This window comes from Salarias fasciatus, chromosome 23 (assembly GCF_902148845.1).
Source record: "Salarias fasciatus chromosome 23, fSalaFa1.1, whole genome shotgun sequence".
Taxonomy (NCBI): domain Eukaryota; kingdom Metazoa; phylum Chordata; class Actinopteri; order Blenniiformes; family Blenniidae; genus Salarias; species Salarias fasciatus.
In genome coordinates, this window is record NC_043766.1 from 3,176,832 (window position 1) to 3,196,854 (window position 20,023).

The 20,023-nt window shown below is 44.7% G+C and overlaps 1 protein-coding gene across 14 annotated transcripts in view; it reads right to left on the reverse strand.

The window, feature by feature from the left end:
* kif1aa (kinesin family member 1Aa) overlaps positions 1-20,023 on the reverse strand; it is a 41,465-nt gene that overhangs the window by 5,620 nt on the left and 15,822 nt on the right. For 2 of the 14 annotated variants that reach the window (XM_030082834.1, XM_030082831.1), the window contains exons 12-38: positions 19,640-19,782; positions 18,332-18,370; positions 16,253-16,386; positions 15,613-15,692; positions 15,415-15,490; positions 14,706-14,785; positions 14,502-14,608; positions 14,312-14,392; positions 13,972-14,152; positions 13,766-13,838; positions 13,518-13,608; positions 13,279-13,427; positions 12,856-13,034; positions 12,537-12,674; positions 11,021-11,332; positions 6,373-6,491; positions 6,182-6,267; positions 5,953-6,082; positions 5,395-5,557; positions 5,210-5,300; positions 4,996-5,114; positions 4,850-4,905; positions 3,118-3,226; positions 2,917-2,983; positions 2,739-2,823; positions 2,194-2,299; positions 642-668 (exon numbers count right to left, since the gene is read on the reverse strand). In XM_030082834.1, coding sequence (XP_029938694.1) covers positions 642-668; positions 2,194-2,299; positions 2,739-2,823; positions 2,917-2,983; positions 3,118-3,226; positions 4,850-4,905; positions 4,996-5,114; positions 5,210-5,300; positions 5,395-5,557; positions 5,953-6,082; positions 6,182-6,267; positions 6,373-6,491; positions 11,021-11,332; positions 12,537-12,674; positions 12,856-13,034; positions 13,279-13,427; positions 13,518-13,608; positions 13,766-13,838; positions 13,972-14,152; positions 14,312-14,392; positions 14,502-14,608; positions 14,706-14,785; positions 15,415-15,490; positions 15,613-15,692; positions 16,253-16,386; positions 18,332-18,370; positions 19,640-19,782 — 3,021 coding nt within the window. Of the gene's footprint in view, positions 1-641; positions 669-2,193; positions 2,300-2,738; positions 2,824-2,916; positions 2,984-3,117; positions 3,227-4,849; positions 4,906-4,995; positions 5,115-5,209; positions 5,301-5,394; positions 5,558-5,952; positions 6,083-6,181; positions 6,268-6,372; positions 6,492-11,020; positions 11,333-12,536; positions 12,675-12,855; positions 13,035-13,278; positions 13,428-13,517; positions 13,609-13,765; positions 13,839-13,971; positions 14,153-14,311; positions 14,393-14,501; positions 14,609-14,705; positions 14,786-15,414; positions 15,491-15,612; positions 15,693-16,252; positions 16,456-18,331; positions 18,371-19,639; positions 19,783-20,023 lie in introns of all 14 variants that reach the window. The other 12 variants (XM_030082827.1, XM_030082825.1, XM_030082839.1 and 9 more) reach the window with 8 other exon arrangements.

Here is a 20,023-nt window from a genome sequence, read left to right on the forward strand (position 1 = left end):
GCTTCACTGGAGCCGTCCGCAAAATAAAGGAGTGGAAAGACAGAGGCAGAAAAACAGTGTTTCTGCTTTTGTCTTGCTCAGGACAGGCTGCATCTCTTTGCCTTTGTTTCCAATGATTTTTAATGGATTGCTTCCGCCCTCTAGTGGCAACTTGTAAACTCTCCCTCGCAGTGAAATCTTTCAGTTTACTCCTATGTTGCTGAATTTATTTTTAAAAGAAGACAAATACATAGTTAAAAAAAAAAAAAAACACCGTAATCAGCTGTAATCAGCGTCCAAACGAGCTGAAATTAAAGTGAAGAGTTTGAAACTGGCCCCGCGACACCTCCAGCAGAGACGCCACCGACGGCGGACGGCCCGTAGCAAAGCAGAGCCATGCAGACCCTGTCTGGCATCCAGCCGCAGCGTGATCACAGCTCAAACATACATCCAGCACAGCAAGGAGGCCGGGGGACATGCACAACCACACCCCTCACGCCTCGTGAGGGACGGAAAGCAACAGGACATGAAGAGCTGGCAGTGATGACAGGAGTGACAGAAGAGGGGAAAGTGAACCGCTGAAGAGACAGGGTGTCCGGGGCATTCAGAAGATGAGGGGCTTATGGAACTGAGGAGTGTGATAAGAGAAGCAAATTATATACCTAGGCATGTCCGAATCAAGAAACTGTCTGCAAAAGCAACGACAAAAAAACAAAAAAAACAACATTCTGTTAGTGCACCGGAGGGAGAAAAGAATCACCATCCATTTATACTTCAGTGTTAGTTTCTGCAAGCCTGAGCAGAAGTCATGCTGCACCACAGCCTGACGGCGTGTTGAGCCTTCCGAACAACATTCTGAGCCACTAAAGAAAAACATTATACGTCAAACTTTTAGGGTTCAAACCGCCAAAATCCAGGGGGTGGGTTAGTTCAGGGTCTGGACGTTTTAGACTGAAATGTGGTAAAACCAAGCCTGGGTAATGGTGTTGTTGGAGATTCTTACACTTTTTGGAAAGTGGCTGAGGAAGCAGAGGGGTTATCATGCAACGAACCAAAAAAAAAAAAAAACCCAAAGAAATCAGGAATCACAAAATCAGATGTTGATTAGCAAATAACACTTAGCAATTCTCATTAATATCACAGGAATAATGATATAAGTCATTATTATGTAATATCATAATAATGACTGAAGTCATAATATCATCAGAACATTAACATAAAGTCCAAACTGATGTTTATTCATTTAACACACAACATGCTGCTACTGAGGGAGACTGTGCCACCCTAAAGTACCGGGTTAGTAGTCAGAGAGTTTACATGTTGAGAGAAGAAATAAAGAAATATGAAGGATGTTTATATATTAACCTCACTTCCACAAGGTTTTACTGAAACCTCATGCTGGATATAGATGTGTTTTACTGAACTGTGTAGCAGTCATCTGTCGTATGTTTTTGGAACATCAGGTTTTCTGCAACTTGAATAAAACTGTCATGAGTGTGACGCTGATAACGTCATTCATCTGCAATCACACGAAACACTCATCATGTGGGTCCTTTTCGTAAATAGAAATATATGTCCAATGAGACTTACAGTGTTTTTATGTACTGTACATGCTACTGGATGACCTACAAAGACATGCATCGTGTTTCTTGTAGGTTTGCACAGTGAGACACTCTTTAAAGACAGTGGAACACGACGACTATAATCCATCACTGGGGTTAGTAGATGAGCCCATGAGGTGAGATATAGAGCGGTTAAATCAGAGGCGACAAACACGGCGAGATGCAACATATAGGTGCAATGAAGACAAACCAGAGCACAGACTAACACCAGGAGGGTCGCGCAGCCAGCATGGTCACGTGACTATACTCATGTACAAGATTTCACTTAAATATGTTCAGGAAACTAGTCGGTTACCTCCTGTAGCTATATAGAGGAAAATGGACTCATGCAGACCTCATAATAACACCAACGAACATCCTGTCACTCTTCTGCTATGCCGGTTTTGCTCTGCTGGTACCTTAATGCCATGCAGTTTCCATGTGCCGGGTTGCAGTGCAGTGCATGCCGCAGCATTAACAAATTGCACTTTGTACCTAACAAAAATATCACAGTGTTTTTTCGTCTTCAGTTGAGCCAAGCTGCAGCATCATTCACCAGCTCGTGGAATATAAAACGCATGAATCTGCGTGAAAAGTCAGCAGCAGCATGTACCTGTCGTCCGGCATGGGCCGGACATAGCCAGCAGACAGGATGTTCAGAGACAGAATATTGGGGTCGATGATGGTCTCGTCAGCCTCCGGGGTGTTACGCAGCCGTCCTGTGAAAAGAACCAGCAGAGCGCTCAGTCGTTGACACTGGACGCTGAAACAGTCAAATTAAATATAGTTTATCATTTTTCTTGTATTTACATCAATGTTTCATGGTTTTATCACATGGCTACTGTTTATGAAACTATGTAAATGAATACATGAATAGTACAAATAAATTAAAAATACTAGTATATACAGATATTATTCACATTTTAATGAAGAAGCCATATAGGAAAAAGCAACAAAAGAAAACAGGGATAACATAATGTTAACTTTGGATGTCTGTAACAGAATATTGTGTATTATTTCAACATGTTGTTATAGCACGATTTATTAATTACTTTCTATTTTCTATCACAGGAATCTTTCTTCTTCTCTTTCGGGAAAACAACTAAAAATCACATATGTCCATCTCTTCAAATAAATCCACATATAACGTGAACTCACCGACAACGAGCTCACGGACCTCCTTCCACTCCAGATCATCCACAGACTCATGTACAATGGTAACAGTGATTCTCCTCTGGAGGCCCTGTGGAGGAAAACAGAAGACACACCACTGAAGCTCTGATGCTGATGACACACACACACACACACTCACACACTCACGGTGGGACAGAGCTACCTGGTGCAGCAGGAATGTGCCGTGGCACGGCATCCCTCCTCTGTGGTCCACCACGGCAGGGATGTAACTGGGACGACACAGAGAACAGTGAGCCTCGCTGACCTGCTCAGCTGCTTCCCATTCACACGTCAGAGTTCTGAAGTTTTCGACGTTTTGTTCGAAACAGCTCCTACGCCTGCCGAGACTCCAGGAGATACTCACTCTCCGTTGGCCTCCAGCTCACAGATCTCAAAGAAAACCATGAGATCGTATTTGCAGTGGCAGGGTCCTGCCTGCGGACGAGTGACGGCGGTCAGCTTGGTGGCAGGAACTGTAACAAAAACAATCGATTACGGGGGATTTCACACAAGAAGACACGAACTGGAGGAACGGAGCGGAGCAGACTAGGCGGCTAACAGCGGACAGGTGAGAACAGCTACCAAGCCTACAAAGGAAGGGAAGTAAAAGGAAATCAGTGTTGTGGGGACGCAGAGGAAACCACCCAGTGCTGTGGAATAAGCTCCTTCAGCAAAACAAATAACAAGCTTAAATCCACCTGTTCATCTCGCAGTGAGTCAGCTGCGTGTTCCAACAGACAGTGGCTGACCGCTGACGCACTATTCTCCTTTAGAGCTTTGTAGAAATGGTATAACATGCAGAGCAAGAAGGGATCAACAGCAGAGCTTCACTTCAAAATAGATCTCCAGAGGAAATCCTGAGGACGTGTATTAAAAATCATTCACATGCAGCTCTGGAATTTGGCCCAAGAACAACCAGAAGTAGAAAACACACAGGAGTGTCTTATGTTCAAGACCTATAGCGTGTTTCATAATGAAACGTATTGTTGAGTAAATCGTTGTGTGAACTGATTCACAGTGCAGTGGTCCAACATAATATACTCTATTTGGGTATTAAAACCATTAAAATATTGAAATAGTCAACTTTTCAAGAACTGTTTTCATGTTTTAATTATTTTTCTTAAAAATTCCTTTTAAAAATTTCTTTAAAAAGTTTTTGGGTGGAATGCTTAGACGATCGGGTTAAAGATATCATTATCTGTGTTTATCAGAGGTGATTTTAAAAATCTTTTTGGGCTGACGACTATGATTCTTCCACTGCTGGAACATACAAATCCCTCTCCAGTATATCATAGAAACTTGCAGTGCTATAATCGCTAATGCTCCTAACTCCTATTGAGCTTGGCTATTGTTTAAAAAAGGCACTGGGATCCAGTTCAGGAAGAGCTCAAAGAGGGAACTGCAAGGAGAAGGCACCACGTAGGTCAACAGTCCAAACACAGTACACCAGACAGCCAATCCAACCAGAGAATCCTGACGCACAAAAACACCCTTTTTATATAAGTGATGCGCAGTTTGGCCACATCAGTAATCTGTGACTGTGATCTAAATTACAGACAAGAATTTTCTTAATAAAAACACTGTTTCGTGACAATAATAATCATTGATTTAGTGAAATTTCAGCACAGTGTGTGCTTTATAAAACAATATAAATATGAGCTAAATTGGAATATTTCCTACAGACAGACACTTGATATAAAAAAGGTTTTCAGGAACAGGATTCTCTTGGATCTGACATCAATAACCAACCCGGCTTCTGTGCTTTAATAACTGAACAAATAGAGGTGGGTGGAGCTGGCAGCTGCGCTCGCTCGTTTACTTCCAGCAGGAAGGAAGCAGCCAAGCCAGCAGCAGACAGAGCATGGCCTGACAGCGAGTCCACCAGCGCCCCATTGAACACGTCTGGGACCAGGTATCGGATCAGCTCCAGTGATTTCTCCCGGTCCGGCGACGTGTCAGACTCCACTGCTTACACCCAACAACATGAAGCTCAGATGACACCACTTGCAAGCAGACAATGCTGAGAGCAACGACGATTCTACGAAACATAAACGGTGGAAATTCAAGCACGCGGCTCCAGGCCGGAGTGGACCTACCTGGCTTGGACAGAGGCATCACTCGGGGGAACTGTCTTCTGCAGGGGCGAAGCGGGCTGCAGACGTGAAAACACAAACCACTGTCAGTCCGTGTGGACAGAACACTCACAATTATTACAGTCTCACTAAATAACCACTCAAGCTACCTCATGACGTCTTTACAGAGTGGAAGGAAAGGCTGTTTCTGATAATGTCCGAACACCTCAAACACGATCGGCTGAGTCTTGATGTAGTCCACGAAGGACTTGGTCACTTCGACAGCAATCTGCAGGAATGAACACACGGATGTTTGAGGCATGCCGTGACGTTAAAACAGACACAAACACATCAATGTGCATGTTTTGTGTTAATTTTTCTTACATTCTGGACGTGGTAGAAGCCGAGAGGTGGGCCGCGGCCGGTGTTTTTAAGAGGCTCGGTGGAAAAGGCTTCATCGTGCCGGTGAATGAAACTGAAAACACAGAAATTCAGCAAACAGTCAAAGCTCATGGTACAAAGTGCGATCACTTAAATATGCAATGGCAGTGTTTTGATGAACTACTGACTTGAACTGGCAGAAGATATCAGCGTATTCTGCAGATATGCTGGAAGCCTGCAGCACCGTCACCCTGAAGGTGAAGATATTCCCGATCTTCAGGTGCTCCAGGGTCGCTTCCAATGCGCCCTCCAGGCCGGCCTTCAGCGGGGCCTCCTGCTCCTCTCCGCCGGCTGCAGGCAGGATGAATGACGAAGAACACACACATGCTGACACTTGCCTTTCAGCTCTGCAGCCCGAGTTTTCACAAACCAGGGTTAAAGTTTAGCTTAACATGAGGACAGATGCAGGGTAGCTCCAGGATCAGTCCCTCAGAATCCTTCTCTACACAAACCTAAAACGCGTCGTGTGTTTGGGTTATTTCTGGACTCTGGACGTCCTGAATGGAGACAACTCCTCACATAACGTTCATCTACAGCCCAAAGGCTCTTCACAATTTTTGTTTCATTCATTCACACCACCAGTCGACATGTTTGTGTCCATGTTTAGCGTGCATTTGATGGAAAACACACACACACACACACACACACACACCAGTCCATTCTGTCAAAAAACACGCTAGCCGTACATGTGTTGTTGTTGACTTCGTCGGCTGACGGCCCCATTTCTGCATTCTGGCCTTCTCCCTCCACAATGCGAAGCTCCTCCTGAGAGATCCCTGTGCGGGACAGTCCCACAGAGCAGGACTCCGACTGGAACTGCGCAAGGAAGAAACGCCACACACGGCCGTGAGCAGGGACGCATGTACAGCATGAGAACTTTTATAAAGCGAATCGCTACGGTTTCCCCTTCTCTACCTTTTCGTACTGCTGATCCTCAAAAGAGATTTTGGCGGTTCCTGACTGCCTCACTCCCGAGCCGTAGTCGGGCGCTTCCTCATCGGCTGGAGGGAAACACAAGGCACCTTCACTTCACTCCCTCCAGAAGTCACACACAGCTTGTCCTGCCAGACACCTGAGCTCAGCGGCAGTGAGGACTGGAGCCTTACCTGATATCGCCTGCACCGCCACGCGGAGGAAGCCCTTCACTTCTCCCTTCTCACTGACGATGGCCACACGGTGCACGAGGGGAACCGGGTACAGCAGATTGCTCAGATACACAAAAGCCCTGCACATGAAGCAAAAGAGGCAAAAAAAAAGGGGTAAGAAAAGGCTGTGAAGGACGAGGCGGAGGAGGACGTGTCACGCTTCAAACATGTTCACGGGACTGGACAACAGAACACACAGCTGCAAAGCAACCAAACAGAAGCTGGGACTGCTCTTGCGATGGCCATGGCTGCCCTTTACTATTGCTTTGTAGGGGCTTTTCCTCACCAACTAGAAGTTATTCATAACACTGGGTAACAAAGGTTTAACTTCTGTTTGTCCCACTGAGTAAAACATGTAAACCTTGCTGTATGCTGAAATTCAGATATGCAAGGTGCAGTGAGGCGCTATCGAAATGAAAGCGTCTCTGCTGAGTGATGATCAAGGCTGTTTCTATACCTTTAACATTCACACAGTTACTTATAAAATGCTAAAGTGAATAGTTTGCTCCCATATTTCAACGTAAGTGCTCAACTTTGCTTTGTTTTTATGTGTATGAAATAACTCAATGGTACCTACACAACCACAAGATTTTTCTCCTGTCTGAATTTCAGATGGGACAAAGACTTTGTTCACCAGTGTTATCGGGACAACTATGGGTCACATGCAATGTCCCTACATGTTAGCTCGGTATTCCATGATGACTGGTGAGGCTTGGAGCATGTGTGTAAGGGAAAATTAGCTTACTGCCTAGCTGGACAGCACTTGTTTTCATCATCTACTGTGATGGGTTCTTTTCTTAATTTTGCATGGCCTAATGATTACATGCTTCTGCATGAGAACCGAAGCCTCGGTCTTGTTACATGTCAAAAGCATCTGGCCAAAAGGGAACATCTAATGCACTGAATATTTCTTTCAAGTTTGGAAATGCTTCAGTGATGGTGACTAAGTTTTCCCTGAAATTAAGCGTGTGTGAATAGCTGCATACAGGGATGCAGTTCTGTTGTGATTTCTCACTCTGCAGTTGACCTAGGTGTGAGAGGATCATGTTTTCCACAGGCTAACGGGAGGGGGGGGTAGACATTTAAGGGTGGAGAGTGTTTAAAAGAAAGGACAGGCTTATGACAAGATTGGTGAGGTGCAAATATAAGGCATGCTCAGGACAAAAAAGGTGAACAGAACTGCTTTTAACTTCTGGAGACTCAAAAGGAATCAAAAGCAAATGGAACATAAAATCATCATACGGCACAAACGGCTCAGCTTGAATAAAAAAAAAAAAACTGCCAACAGCTTGATATAAAGTACGCTACACCAAAAACCAACGCAAGACATCGGAACTGAAAGTGCACCTCCTGGGTAGAGGAGGAAATTTGTACAAGTAAGTAGGGGTGCTGGTTCATCAGACGTGTTCAAGTAAAAAAATCGACAAAAAAAGGTCAAAATGAAAAGACTTGTGCTCTGGCATGCCTAAAAGAGACAGCTGCAGCAGAAACCAGCTCTTTCCTCTTGAGATTCGGAGTCTTCCTTGAGCACTACTTTGCAGGTTGATGCGATTAATTTTCAGACTCTTTTATACCTATTCAGGCGTCACAGCATGGTGAGAACATTTGGCTGTGGTTCACTGTGCTTCGCAAATCAGACCTCATTATTCACTCAAATATGTTCATACTTTAGATGTGAAATGTCTTTTTTTATTTCAACAAGTCACTTCTTTGCTAGTAATCAGACAGGAGTGAGATACACAAATTTAACATGAGCACTGCTTAGACCTCAGCAGAAACAGCAAGGAGGAATGGACGCGCCCTGGGCAGATTCTGATGAACGATATGTACTATTTCTTGCTTTAAGCAAGAAATGAAACCTAAAAAAAAAAATTTAAATAAATGTGAGAAAACAACAGACTTGATATGATATTAAAACAAGTCGGTGTTTTGTGGTGGCGGAATATCTACTTCGCATGCAAAGCACAACAACAGCGTCTGGTCTTCTAATACCCCTTTATTTTTATCTGGCTTGTCCTCAGTCCAACTAAAAAGAAACTGTAGCAGCGGGGTGTCAGAGTCATTTTAGTCCAGGGGCACCATGCAAGCGTGATTTCATCTCAAGACCAGTGAAACTGGAGCAAGATAATATTTAACTTTGCTTTAGTGCAAAGAATGCACATGAACATTATGAAAAAAAAAAGTTTGGATTCAATCTCATATCTCTTCGGAAAACTAATCAAAAAGTTTTCATTTTCAATATCGGTCCATTTTTAATAAAGCCTCCTGGTGCAAAACACATGGGCACATTTTGCAGCCTTCAGCGTGCGCGTTTAAACACACTTCCCCCTCACTGCATGGCTAGAGTCAGTCTTTTTAATAAGGTAGCTCACACTGTGTCACTGATCTCTCAACTCAGGCCCCTGTTGTGTTTCACATTTATTCAGCAGCCTGGCATCACGGTGGACATACTGGTAAATAAAATGTTAAAGCTCTGGATGTCTCACAATAAATCAGACAAAGCTCTCTGAGTCAGACTGAGGACAGACTAAATGCTACACAACCACCAGGTGGCGTCACCTCGACCTGACAGACTGTATCATTGAGAAATCATTGAAGGATTGCAATAGGAGTGAGATTCTTCATATACTGTATGAACATCAGCAACAAAACAAATAAACAAAAACAACACAATCATCTAGCTGAGAAGAGATTAAAGCTAAAAAGAAAAAGATGAACTTTGATGCCCAGAAATGTCTACTCCAACGTCATTCAGCATGACTGGAAAGACATCTGTGTGGTGGACATTTGTGAATGTTTGCTGCTTAAAGGTCCCATATTATACAAAATTTACTTTCTAATGGTTTTCTAGCAGTAATCTGTGTCCCTGTATTCTGTGTATGAGGACCGAGAAGTGAAGGAAGTCAGTCTTCTCCCTCAGCTGCTCGCTCCTTTTAGCTAACCTGTGCTCAAACGGGCGTATCAGAGATTTTCCCTTCATGACATCATGCAGGGAAATAAGCCCTCCCTTTGAAAGAGGACGCTCTCTTTGAGCTCTGCGTTGCGAGGGGGCGCTATTTTTTTTCTCCGCGCAATCGCTACTGGAAAGCAGGCATGGAAGAGGTGCCGACAAAGCAGACAGCTGTTCCCTGAGAGGGGCGTGGAGACGGTAAGGACAAACACAGCTCCACAGCATTTAAAGGAATACGCCGACGATTTTGGACCCACGCCCTACCCCTATCATTTTTATAGTGAGACAAGATCATACATACCTTTAGTGTCTCTATGTGTCCAGTGGCTGGCTCCCAGCTGTTAGCATCGTAGTTAGCTTAGCTCAATAGCTGGAGGTGAAGAGGAAACAGAGCCGGACTGACGGAAGTGGACAAAATGCTCCTCACAGTGGTCCAGGTGTATTAGCATGTGAAGTAAAGCCGAATGGTTATAAAACATTTCAAAAGACGTGTTATCTTTTTAACCCGTTTAAATAACGTTTTGATACATACAGATCTGCACAAGCACAGTGCTCCGTGGAAGGATATACCGGAGCACAGCGGCTGAGTCTATGGCGTCTACTGCTGTGCGGCGGTATATCCTTCCGCGGAGCACTGCGCATGCTCAGGTTTGTGTGGATCAAAACGTTATTTTGACGGATTGAAAAGATAACACGTCTTTTAAAATGTTTTATAACCATTTGGATTTACTTCACGTGCTAATACGCCGTCCCCTGGACCACTGGAAGGAGGATTTTGTCCACTTTCGCCAGTCCGACTCTGTTTCCTGTTCACCTCCAGCTATTGAGCTAAGCTAACTACGATGCTAACAGCTGGGAGCCAGCCGCTGGACGCAGAGCAACAATAAAGGTATTTATGAGCTTATCTCACTTTGTAAATGATAGGGATAGGGCGTAGGTCCAAAATCTTCAGAGTATTCCTTTAAAGCAGGGCTACTCAACCCGGTCCTCGTGGGCCGCAATCCAGCATGTTTTAGATGTTTCCCTCGTCCGAGGGAAACCTCTAAAACATGCTGGATTGCGGCCTACGAGGACCAGGGTTGAGTAGCCCTGCTTTAAACGGCACAGAAAGAGCCTGTTCTCAGCAGATCACACTAAAGGGGCTTTTAGACTGACTGAAATTCAGGTCCAGCGCCTGATTTGGGACAATACACTGAGTATAATGTTGTAAAATGACACCTAAGAGAAATTGTTGAAAAACCTGTATAATATGGGACCTCCGAACACCCAAGAAAAACTGAAAAAGCAAAAACACCTGCAGTGCCTTTATGAGTGGGTGAAATATATTTGACTTCTTAAACTGAAAAAAAAACAAAAACAAAAACAAAACCCAAAGTTGATTCTCAAATCTTTTAATTAAACTATCCTTCGGTTCACCGAGACAACAGAAAGTATCTGTGTGTGCTCTAAATGTAATTCATTTTTTTTTACAAAATGTGTGTGTTAGATGACCGAAAACTCCCTGTAGCTGTAAGACTGTAAATATATGAGTGACTTTAAGAGGAAAATCCTGTGTTCGGGTTAGTCTGCGTGGTTTCATGGATCAAGGCGCCTCGACCCTGCATCTCAGTGCGAAAGAGCTGGTTTCCTCCACCAGCATGCTCCTGGAACCTCACCAACCTTCCCACTACACTGAATAATGGTGAGCGGTCGTAAAAGGGGTCTTGGCCTTCGCTGGAGCCTCGGCAGAGCTCGCCCTCATCATCATCATCATCATCATCATCATCAACATCATCATCCTCTCCCCCGAGCTCCGCGCACGGGTCGTCCAAAAAGATATCATCGTCCAGGTCCTCCAACTCCTCCAACTCCTCCTCCCCTCGACCCTCCCGCTGCGAGTCAGCCAGCTCAGTAATTTCAGAGGTGGAAAGGGTCGGGGATGGGGTAGGGTCACTCATGCGCTCGCTCATGCATGTGTTGAAAATGGGGTTTCTGATGCAGCCAGAGACATGGGAACTAGGTTAGTACAGTTGGATAGAAACACACACACACACACACTTGTTTAAAGACAAGAGGGGTGGTAGAGAAATTTATAGACCAGACCACAGGAAGGATGCTTCCTCCCCTGGAGCCATAAACTGCTTTTACTGCCTGTTTAAGAGGAGAGCTCCAAGCAGAGACACACTTGTTTTACTCAGGTTTTCATTTACAGTCAACTTCGCAGGGTTGGCTGATCTGTTTGAGCCAACCCTGACACTAACATCGGCCCACTTTCATTGATGAAAAGCAAGTAAGATCTCTCAACTCTATTGTCAAAAGTTTGTGGCCAGGACAATTTTAGCTTCGAACCATTTACAGCTCAATGCTTATTTTAACGTTTCCATTCACAAAGCCAGAATATTTAATTAGCTCTAAGTGAAACAAAATAAATCTTTTTGCTTGACTTCAAGTAAGTCAAGCAAAAATATACCCACCTCGACATACTGTGAAATTTGAATTGCTCTATTATTCATACAATCTCCAGTTATATCAGAACATCGCTGACTGAAGCTGTCAATTTAAAAACTAGCTCATAATAAAACCCGTTGTACAGTTAGATACAAGTGAACAATTTTCATTGAAAATGCAAATTCAATTTTTATCAAATCACTGGATGCGCAATTTGCACACGTATGGTTTATCATCCCCGCAGCCTTTGTGATTGAGCTGAAAGAGAACATTGTTCAAGAAAACACTTTAAAATGATGCTTGATATTCGGAATATTACATAACTGAGGCACGTTACTGCAAAAATGAGGGGGGGGGGGAGGGAGAGAGAGAGAGAGAGAGAGAGAGAGAGAGAGAGCTTGGCAGGGGCGATGGGGAGTCTGAGTGCCAAATTCCAGATAGAAAGACACAGCAGGCTTTGAGTAGGAGGGCTGAAGAAAATGCTGCAATCAAATGTTCCAAAGACGATTTTTTTCATTAAGAAAAGGGGCCGTCTCATCAACTGACATCTATTAAAACTAACAGATGAAATGAGGAAACTTCAACACGCCAAAGAGAAAGCAGATCACACTGATGCATACCGGAGTAAGTATCAGTGTGTGGCGTTTTGAGCCTGCTGTTCTCCTGCGCTTCAGAGAAAACTTCAACCATTACACCGTCTAAGCTAGCCTTCTGTCGCGTCTGCTCTTGTTCTGCACTCAGGATTTACCTGCCGACCAGGCGGAACCAGGGGAAGCGATCATAAAAGGGGTCGCCTCCCGTCATCACGTTTTCACCCTCCTCTGCGGTGCTGTTCGGCACGTCGGCAGCGCGATCGTACATCTCCCTCATGAGATCCAGCCTCTGCCTGCAGAAAGCAGAGACAGCCATCGCACTGAAACATTGCTCTGCACTGCCAGAGCGTGGACATCATGACAAGTGTTCTCCCTCTCCTCATCTGTTCCATGCTGTATTAAAGTCACATCGGCCTGTACATGACATTGACTGTGAGACTCGGTCATCAAGACAGTCATTTCACGTTAGGCTACCTTAGTTTTTCTAAAGTCCAGTAGTGAGTAGCTCCATTCTTCTGATCTTGAACTTCCACGGCTACAATGGTTCTCGGGAAATGCCGCTTCTCTATGTCCTTAGTTGCCTCCGGGGGCAAAAGGTCAGGAGGCAGAGGGGAATAGAGGGTGTCTGTCAACAACACAAACTGGAACTGGACCTGCAGAGGAAGCAGAATATGTGGTCAGAAGACAAAATATTATCCTGTGGATCTACAGAGACAGATCGCAGTGGTTGGTTCACAGGTTGGACGTTATCCAATCTGATCAATAATGGCCTAAGAGTCCAACTTTCTGTTTAAATCAAAGTGGCTGCTTTAAATGAGACGTCTTGAAGGAGAGAACCATTACGTCGTCATACAGCTTTATGAGTAGACAGTGTAAATGAGAGCAAAGCAGCCTCGCCTTCTTCTTGAGTTCCACACTGATGGCGTTGGCCTCCTTCAGGAAGATGGCGTTTCCCCACAGCAGGTCGCGGAGCGACGTGAACTGGTAGCACCTCCACTTTCGAGAGCTCCACACAGCCAGCTCCCTCTCCCTCTCCGTCCACTGCACTGCAGGCCCAAATGAGAAAAGCTCTTTCTTTTTCCCCACCGCCTGCTGCACGCAGCGTTAACGCCTGTCTGTTCGATCGGCTACACTACCTTCCTCTTCTGGTTCCTCCTCTTCTTCGGCGGCCTCTGGGTAATAGCGATCGACCTGCTTCTGAAGAGCCTCCAGCTTGCTCTCATAGTCCTAGATGACATTTGGTAAAGCACATTAATTTGCTTTCAGCTCATTTACATGAACGATTCCGACTTAAATTATTTGTCATTTGAATTATTGCTGTTTTCAATAGATGTTAATTAAAGTATTCCAGGCTAAAGAAGAGACTGGTAGAGAAAAGCTGCACCAGTCTCTGCTGCTCCAGGAGGTTGTTGGCCTCTTCTCTCTCTTTACGATACTGATCCTCCAACTCCTGCAGCCTGACCACACACACACACACACACGCACACACACACAGAGACAAGCTTAATAAAGCGACACACCAGTTCAGTGTAACCACAGGATTGCCTGGTGAGGCCTCCCACGACTTGCTGCACCAATTCTCCAAATCACCTCTGCTCCATTTCTTGCTTCATGTCGATGCCCTGCTTCTCCAGCAGCTCCCTCTGAGCAAACGCCCAGTCCACAGGCTCAGCGGGGGTCTCGGCACAGGGGGTCCTCTCCCGCTCCGCCCTGGCCTGCACCGGGTGGTTGAACCGGAAGACGTGGCTCTTCCCCAGGATGATGCGGTTTCCTGCAAGTGTCGCCAACCACAGTGCAACAGTGACGAGAAATTAAAGTGAAAACATTGAGACAGTGATGTTAGGACATTAACCGTTCTGTTATGGTTTTTTTAGAGCCATTTTCTCGCTCTCAGCTGTATTTAATGTACGGAAAACGATGGCCTCCTGACCTGATTTGAGGATGGTGGGCTCTGTCACTCTCTTCCCATTGACGTACGTCTCGGCTCCCTCACAGGGCTCGAGGACGACCGCTGCTCGGACACAAAACAGGCAACATGAGGCTTCACATCCTGCAACGCCACCACTGCCGGCACACTCCCTGATGTACGCAGATACAGAGCAGAAACGGAGCTGGCTCACTTTCCCCTGTTGGACCCGTGGAGCTGGTGAAAGTGCAGTGCTCGTCCTTGATGAAGTGGCCACTGAGGACGATGTCCTGTCGGCTGCTGGCATCCAAGCGACCCACCCTGAAAGGTAAGGATATCAAAGCAAGTAAACCATTTGCTTTATCCATCGGCTTATTGGCCTCTTTTCATTCCAGGGTAACTTGTGGAGCTATCCCACCTGGTGATTCCATCTTTAATGTAGTAGAGCAGGCACTCGGACATCAGAGGATCCTCGTTGAGGTTCACCAAATGAGGAGTCTGGTGTGGATCATATGGACGAATCATTCACTATTCATAAGTTATTTACTTGATAACACATGCTTATGGTGCTCATTAGAGGCCTGAGAAACACCCCCTCCCAGTAAGACACATCAAACAATCAGAATCATTAAAACCATGCAAACAGCCCCACTCCCCACAGCGTCCCAGCAGGAGTGTTTAATAGAGTCTTAGTTAGATGTTATTGGGCTGCAGGCAAACAGCCATGAATCAGCGAAATGGGGACGCCTCCATTATCCCCCACTCCCATGTTTCTACCCGTCAGGGCCTACGGCGCAGTGAGGGAGTGTTTGAAGTGATTAAATGAAGTAGATTCAGGATAAGGCTCGATAAAGACGAGGAGAGACCCTAATCTGGTCTGCCTTGGTGAGACTCCTGTTGAAGTGAGACTCGGAGCACTCAGAGGAGACGGCTGTAAACACTGCACAGCAACAAACCTCATTTGGGGAGAACAACCCGACTGTGTCGATAAACACAGGCTGGGGCTTTCTAGGGCTATCAGAGGGCTTTGGGGTAAATAAATAAGCAATCTGGTGAATAATTTAAGCCATAATTATCAGATCGAACATGAGTTTGTGAAAAAAAACATCTTTTTTGTTTGTTTTTACCTTCTTAGGAGAAAACACACCAACTGTGCCACCGTCTTCTCGCATGGCGACGCCCATTTCTGCCAGCAGCGCCTCTCTGTGGAGCAAAATCACAGTCAAGTGCGAGTTGGCACGTTGTGAAGATATTCCGTTTTAAACTACGAACACCGTCGATCAGAACACTTTTCCTGTTCTTTACTAGTTAAAAGGTTGGTTTACCGTTCCATTCGAATGGCCTCAGTTCTGCGAAGCTTCTCTTCCCATGTCTCATTGAGCTCTGCAATGATTTTTTCTGTTTCCTGACATTCAAAGACAGTGCAAACACATATTTTCATTTAACTGAGACCCGTAAAGTCCTTAATCAACAACAAACGTATAACAGTGAGCAGCGACATCAAAGACAGAGCTGGGGTTAGATTTACACAATGACAGAGTCAGAAATTAATCACTTCTTAGTCAAAATGTGCTTCATGTCAAAAGAGCCCTGGCTGCACCGGTCCTAATGTGTCATCTACTATTAAACACATTGGGATCAACAGAAAAAGGAAAAAAAACGTATTGACACCTGCAAATTTCTGAAACTAAGTCTGCTTCTCTAACCTCTTTGCCACCACAGCACAGATATAATGAAACTTTTGTCCCAATAGGTCCTTCTGAGGCGGATGTCGTGATAAATACCAACGGAAGCTCGGCTCTGTTTGCTTATACAACTGCAGTAAATGAAACCAACACCTGAAAACAAAATCATTATCAGGAGCATGTTAAATACATGCTGTAGGAGAAGGGGCAGGCTCAAGTTAATTCTTCTTCTTCTTTTTCAGACATAATGAAAAGAAGACGTCAGCTTCCCGGCGTTCACCTTCAGCCTCTCGATGGCCTCCTCGCTGCCCGGGCTGAACATGATGCGGTCGTGCAGACTGGCAATAGACCCGGCACGACTGGACAGTGCTGAGAGAGACGGAGAGGGGCTCATCCCCGTCATGGCGTTGGTCACTGTGGAGAGATCATCCCTTTGATTCACAGCTTGGCCTTTATTGTTATTGTTCTTGTAATCGGATAGGTCTGTCGGGGTGTGCCGGGGCGTGGGGAGCGGGAGCAGGAAGTGGGGTTTGAGGGGTGACGAAAGGGAATGGAGGAACGTGAAGAGAAAAGAAGACAAGAGAGAGAAGAATAGACAGGAAAACAGAGAAAAGATAGGTGCTTGAAACAAATCTAACATACAGAGACAAATTTGCATGAAAGCGAGGGCAGCACCAGCGGGAAGCCACGCACAGAGAGGAGGAACTTAATTGATGCGACACGGAGGCCATCCAGCCACAGGCCAGCGCAAAGAAAATACAGCTGCAATACCTGAAGCATAACTGTTCTAGTAAAAAAATGTAAACACACTTCCTTCATATATATGCATTCACCTCAAAAAAGTAAGTGTACCCTGAGGATCATCTGTGAATCATAATGTCTCTTTCTCTTTATATATATATATATTTTTTTTTTAGCAATTCCATGATTTATATAACTCAAAATAATAGAACAGGCACATAGGAGATATCAACACACCCCTTCAGATATCAAAAATGATCGCCACATAGTTGTGTAGCACGCAAAAGGCAGGTCTGTTAGCACAGTGTAGACAGTCAGGAAGGCTGCATGTATTTCTAAATCTGCCCCTGGTTTTACTGGGACAGGCTCTATCTGTCGCTCCCCAAACAGATTCTGATCATTTCCAACAAACCTGGAGCTTTAAAGTTCACATATGTTTATCTGTGACCGCAGGAGTGTAAGAACTCTTCAATGTGTCTACTCTGCTATTTAAATTATCTAAATCATTATTATGTTTGCCATTAATCTGGTCATGGATATGTTTTGTAAATACACAGGTAAATGAACTTATGGTCAGCTATGTAAACTAAGCCTACTTCCTCAGGGCATACCTGCTTCTTCCCTCTCTACAGGTTACTTCAGAGAGTGAGAGACTTGAATTTTACATTCTGCCATTCAGTCTCATTCACAAACTTAACAAGAGCAAAGTCATCATTAGCTGCTATGTGCAGAGACTAGTTAGTGATGAGGTCTAGCTTTCTTAAGGGGACACTATCGAAGCCAGAAGTCCCTATAAAGATTCTAATACAAAGCAGCACGATGCATCCACGGCTCACTGCGCTCTGCTCGAGAATCAGACACAGAAAGTTTGTGGCCATTATGTGATCATTTCTTTACAGCATTGTTTTATAGTCGTTCAGATTCGTGGATGATGTATCCTACAGCACAAAGAAAGTCAACCTTACAGCCGCTGCTTTGGCAACACGGAGCAATAAAAGGGCGACCTGTATCACAGCCATCCATCTGGGCAAGCCTCAGTCCGACAAGACGGAACACATAATATTGACCCTGGAGGTAATTAAGTCTCTTGTTCTGGAGAGACAGTAGAACTTTATGGCACAAAATGAGCCGACCACCTCAGAAAGCACACCTGATTATTGTCTTTGAGTGACCGAAGGCTACTTCATCAGATGCTTATCGGGACTGTGTGTTTTTCAGATGTGACTGATGAGGCAGAGACGCTGACAGGGCAGCGAGAAGCTGCAGTTTCTACCAATAGGAAATAAGAACGCTGGAATGAAATGCATCCATTTGTGATCCAGCTGTTTCCATGATGTGCTGGTCTGCTTACGATTTGCTCCAATAAAGCCACATGAAGCGATCCACAGATCATATGGAGGTAAATCCACAGTTACCACAGAAATAAACTCAAAATAGCAAAGGCGGTGCATGCCATTCCTCGAGCAAAAGCTGTTTGTATTTCAGTAAAATTAATTAAAAACAGATACATCTATTCTTCATTCTGTTCTGATTCTGAATACACTGAAAAGCTACAGTTTGCACAGAAAGCGCCTGTCATGCTAAGCTGCAGAGCAAAAGCAAGAGCCAGAAAACACACATTTCAAACCCTCTATATCTGCAGCGGACACTCGATATGCTGGGAGGAGAGGACAGAGAGAAGAGACAGCACAACACCTGTAAATCAAACGTTCACATTCATTGACCATTTGGCTGTACACCTGACCAGCACAGTCACACACGACACACCCGGAGAATGTTAACCACAATGTGATTCAGTCACGCCAGAGGAAATATTGCATTTTTATGTCATTCATTAAAGTTACCGTATCAAGAGGCTCTTCTTCTCATCAACAGAGTTTTAAAGTAAAATTAATTAAAATATATCAGTGCTAAAGCTGAATGAGCACCAACAGTTAATCAGTGGCTAAAGAGTATACATATAAATGCTAGGATGCTAGATTCATAAGATATTGGTGAAAACAAACCTGTGATTAAAGACTAAAAAGAAAATAGTTTTTCCACCGTATTATTTAGATGCTGAAATAATTTGAGTGTGTGTGTGATTACCATACTGTCAGTGACAGGCTACATCAATGAAAATGATGGCAACATGACTCTATAACTAAGACAGCAAATGATCGATATATGAGAATACAGCTGTGTTAAAGCAAGGATTCACATATGTGTCTGACACTAAAGTTAATGATCATTATTCCTGGAGGCTGCTGTGGTGCAATGATCCAACTAAAGGAATAATAAAAGACGGTTTTAAGCTACTATGAAATGTGAATCAAGCAATGATTTTCCTTACTCCAGTGACTTAGTCCGAGGACACTTTGCAGATTTCATATCATTTTATTATGTAAAGCAAAAATACACTAATTATTAGCTATGTATTTCATATTTATCTTTAGATGTCGTACACAGGCCGGTTTACTCACACAATGATCATTTCTAATGTTGGAATTATTTGCCAATTCGATTTTTGTAGCGTCATTTCACTCAGGTATTAAGAAAAAAACATTTTATTATTGTCGCCCATTTAAGTTTCTATTTGATTTCCGCTGCAACAGGAGGATTCTACACTGTGTCATATCTGATCCCAGTGCAGTCTATAAACACTCCCTTTGTGTTCATTATGTCTCCTCCTCTCATTGATTTTGTGGCCCTGCTTCCTTTTTGTGCTTTTTGTTCTCCGCGAGTGTCTCGGCAGATAAACACAGTGTGTGTGAGCACAGCAGGAATCGATGTGCAGAGCTTGGGAGGCGGCTGTGTGGGCTGAGGCCGACACCGTGTCTTGGAGAATAGCATGCACGCTAACACAAACTGTTTAAAAGCACTGCGAACGATTTTGACATTAGACCGACAGATAATGGCCACATAAATCCAAATAATGACCCCTTACTCTCAATAATGTCGCCCAGGCCCTGGGCATAGAGGAGATCCTTCAGGCGAGACACCTCCTCCTTCAGCTCGCGCACCAGTCGGTTGTTGGGATCCTCGTTGATGACGGCGTTGCAGCGGATCTGCTTGGCACGGTCCGCGTACCTGAAGGGACAAACGGAGGGATGACTGAGTGTGTTGACACTGGTGAGGGAACACACACAGACACACAGACACACACGCGCTGTGCACGATGCCTTTGCCACCACACAGCCAGGCTGCTGCCTGTAAAGGGTATCTGAAGTGCAGAGGTGATGCAAGCCGAAAATTACACAACGCAGTGGTCGCTCAGCGTCCTTCATCGGCCGCATGGGAGGACAAACGTGCACCGGGCAGCAGGCTGGGC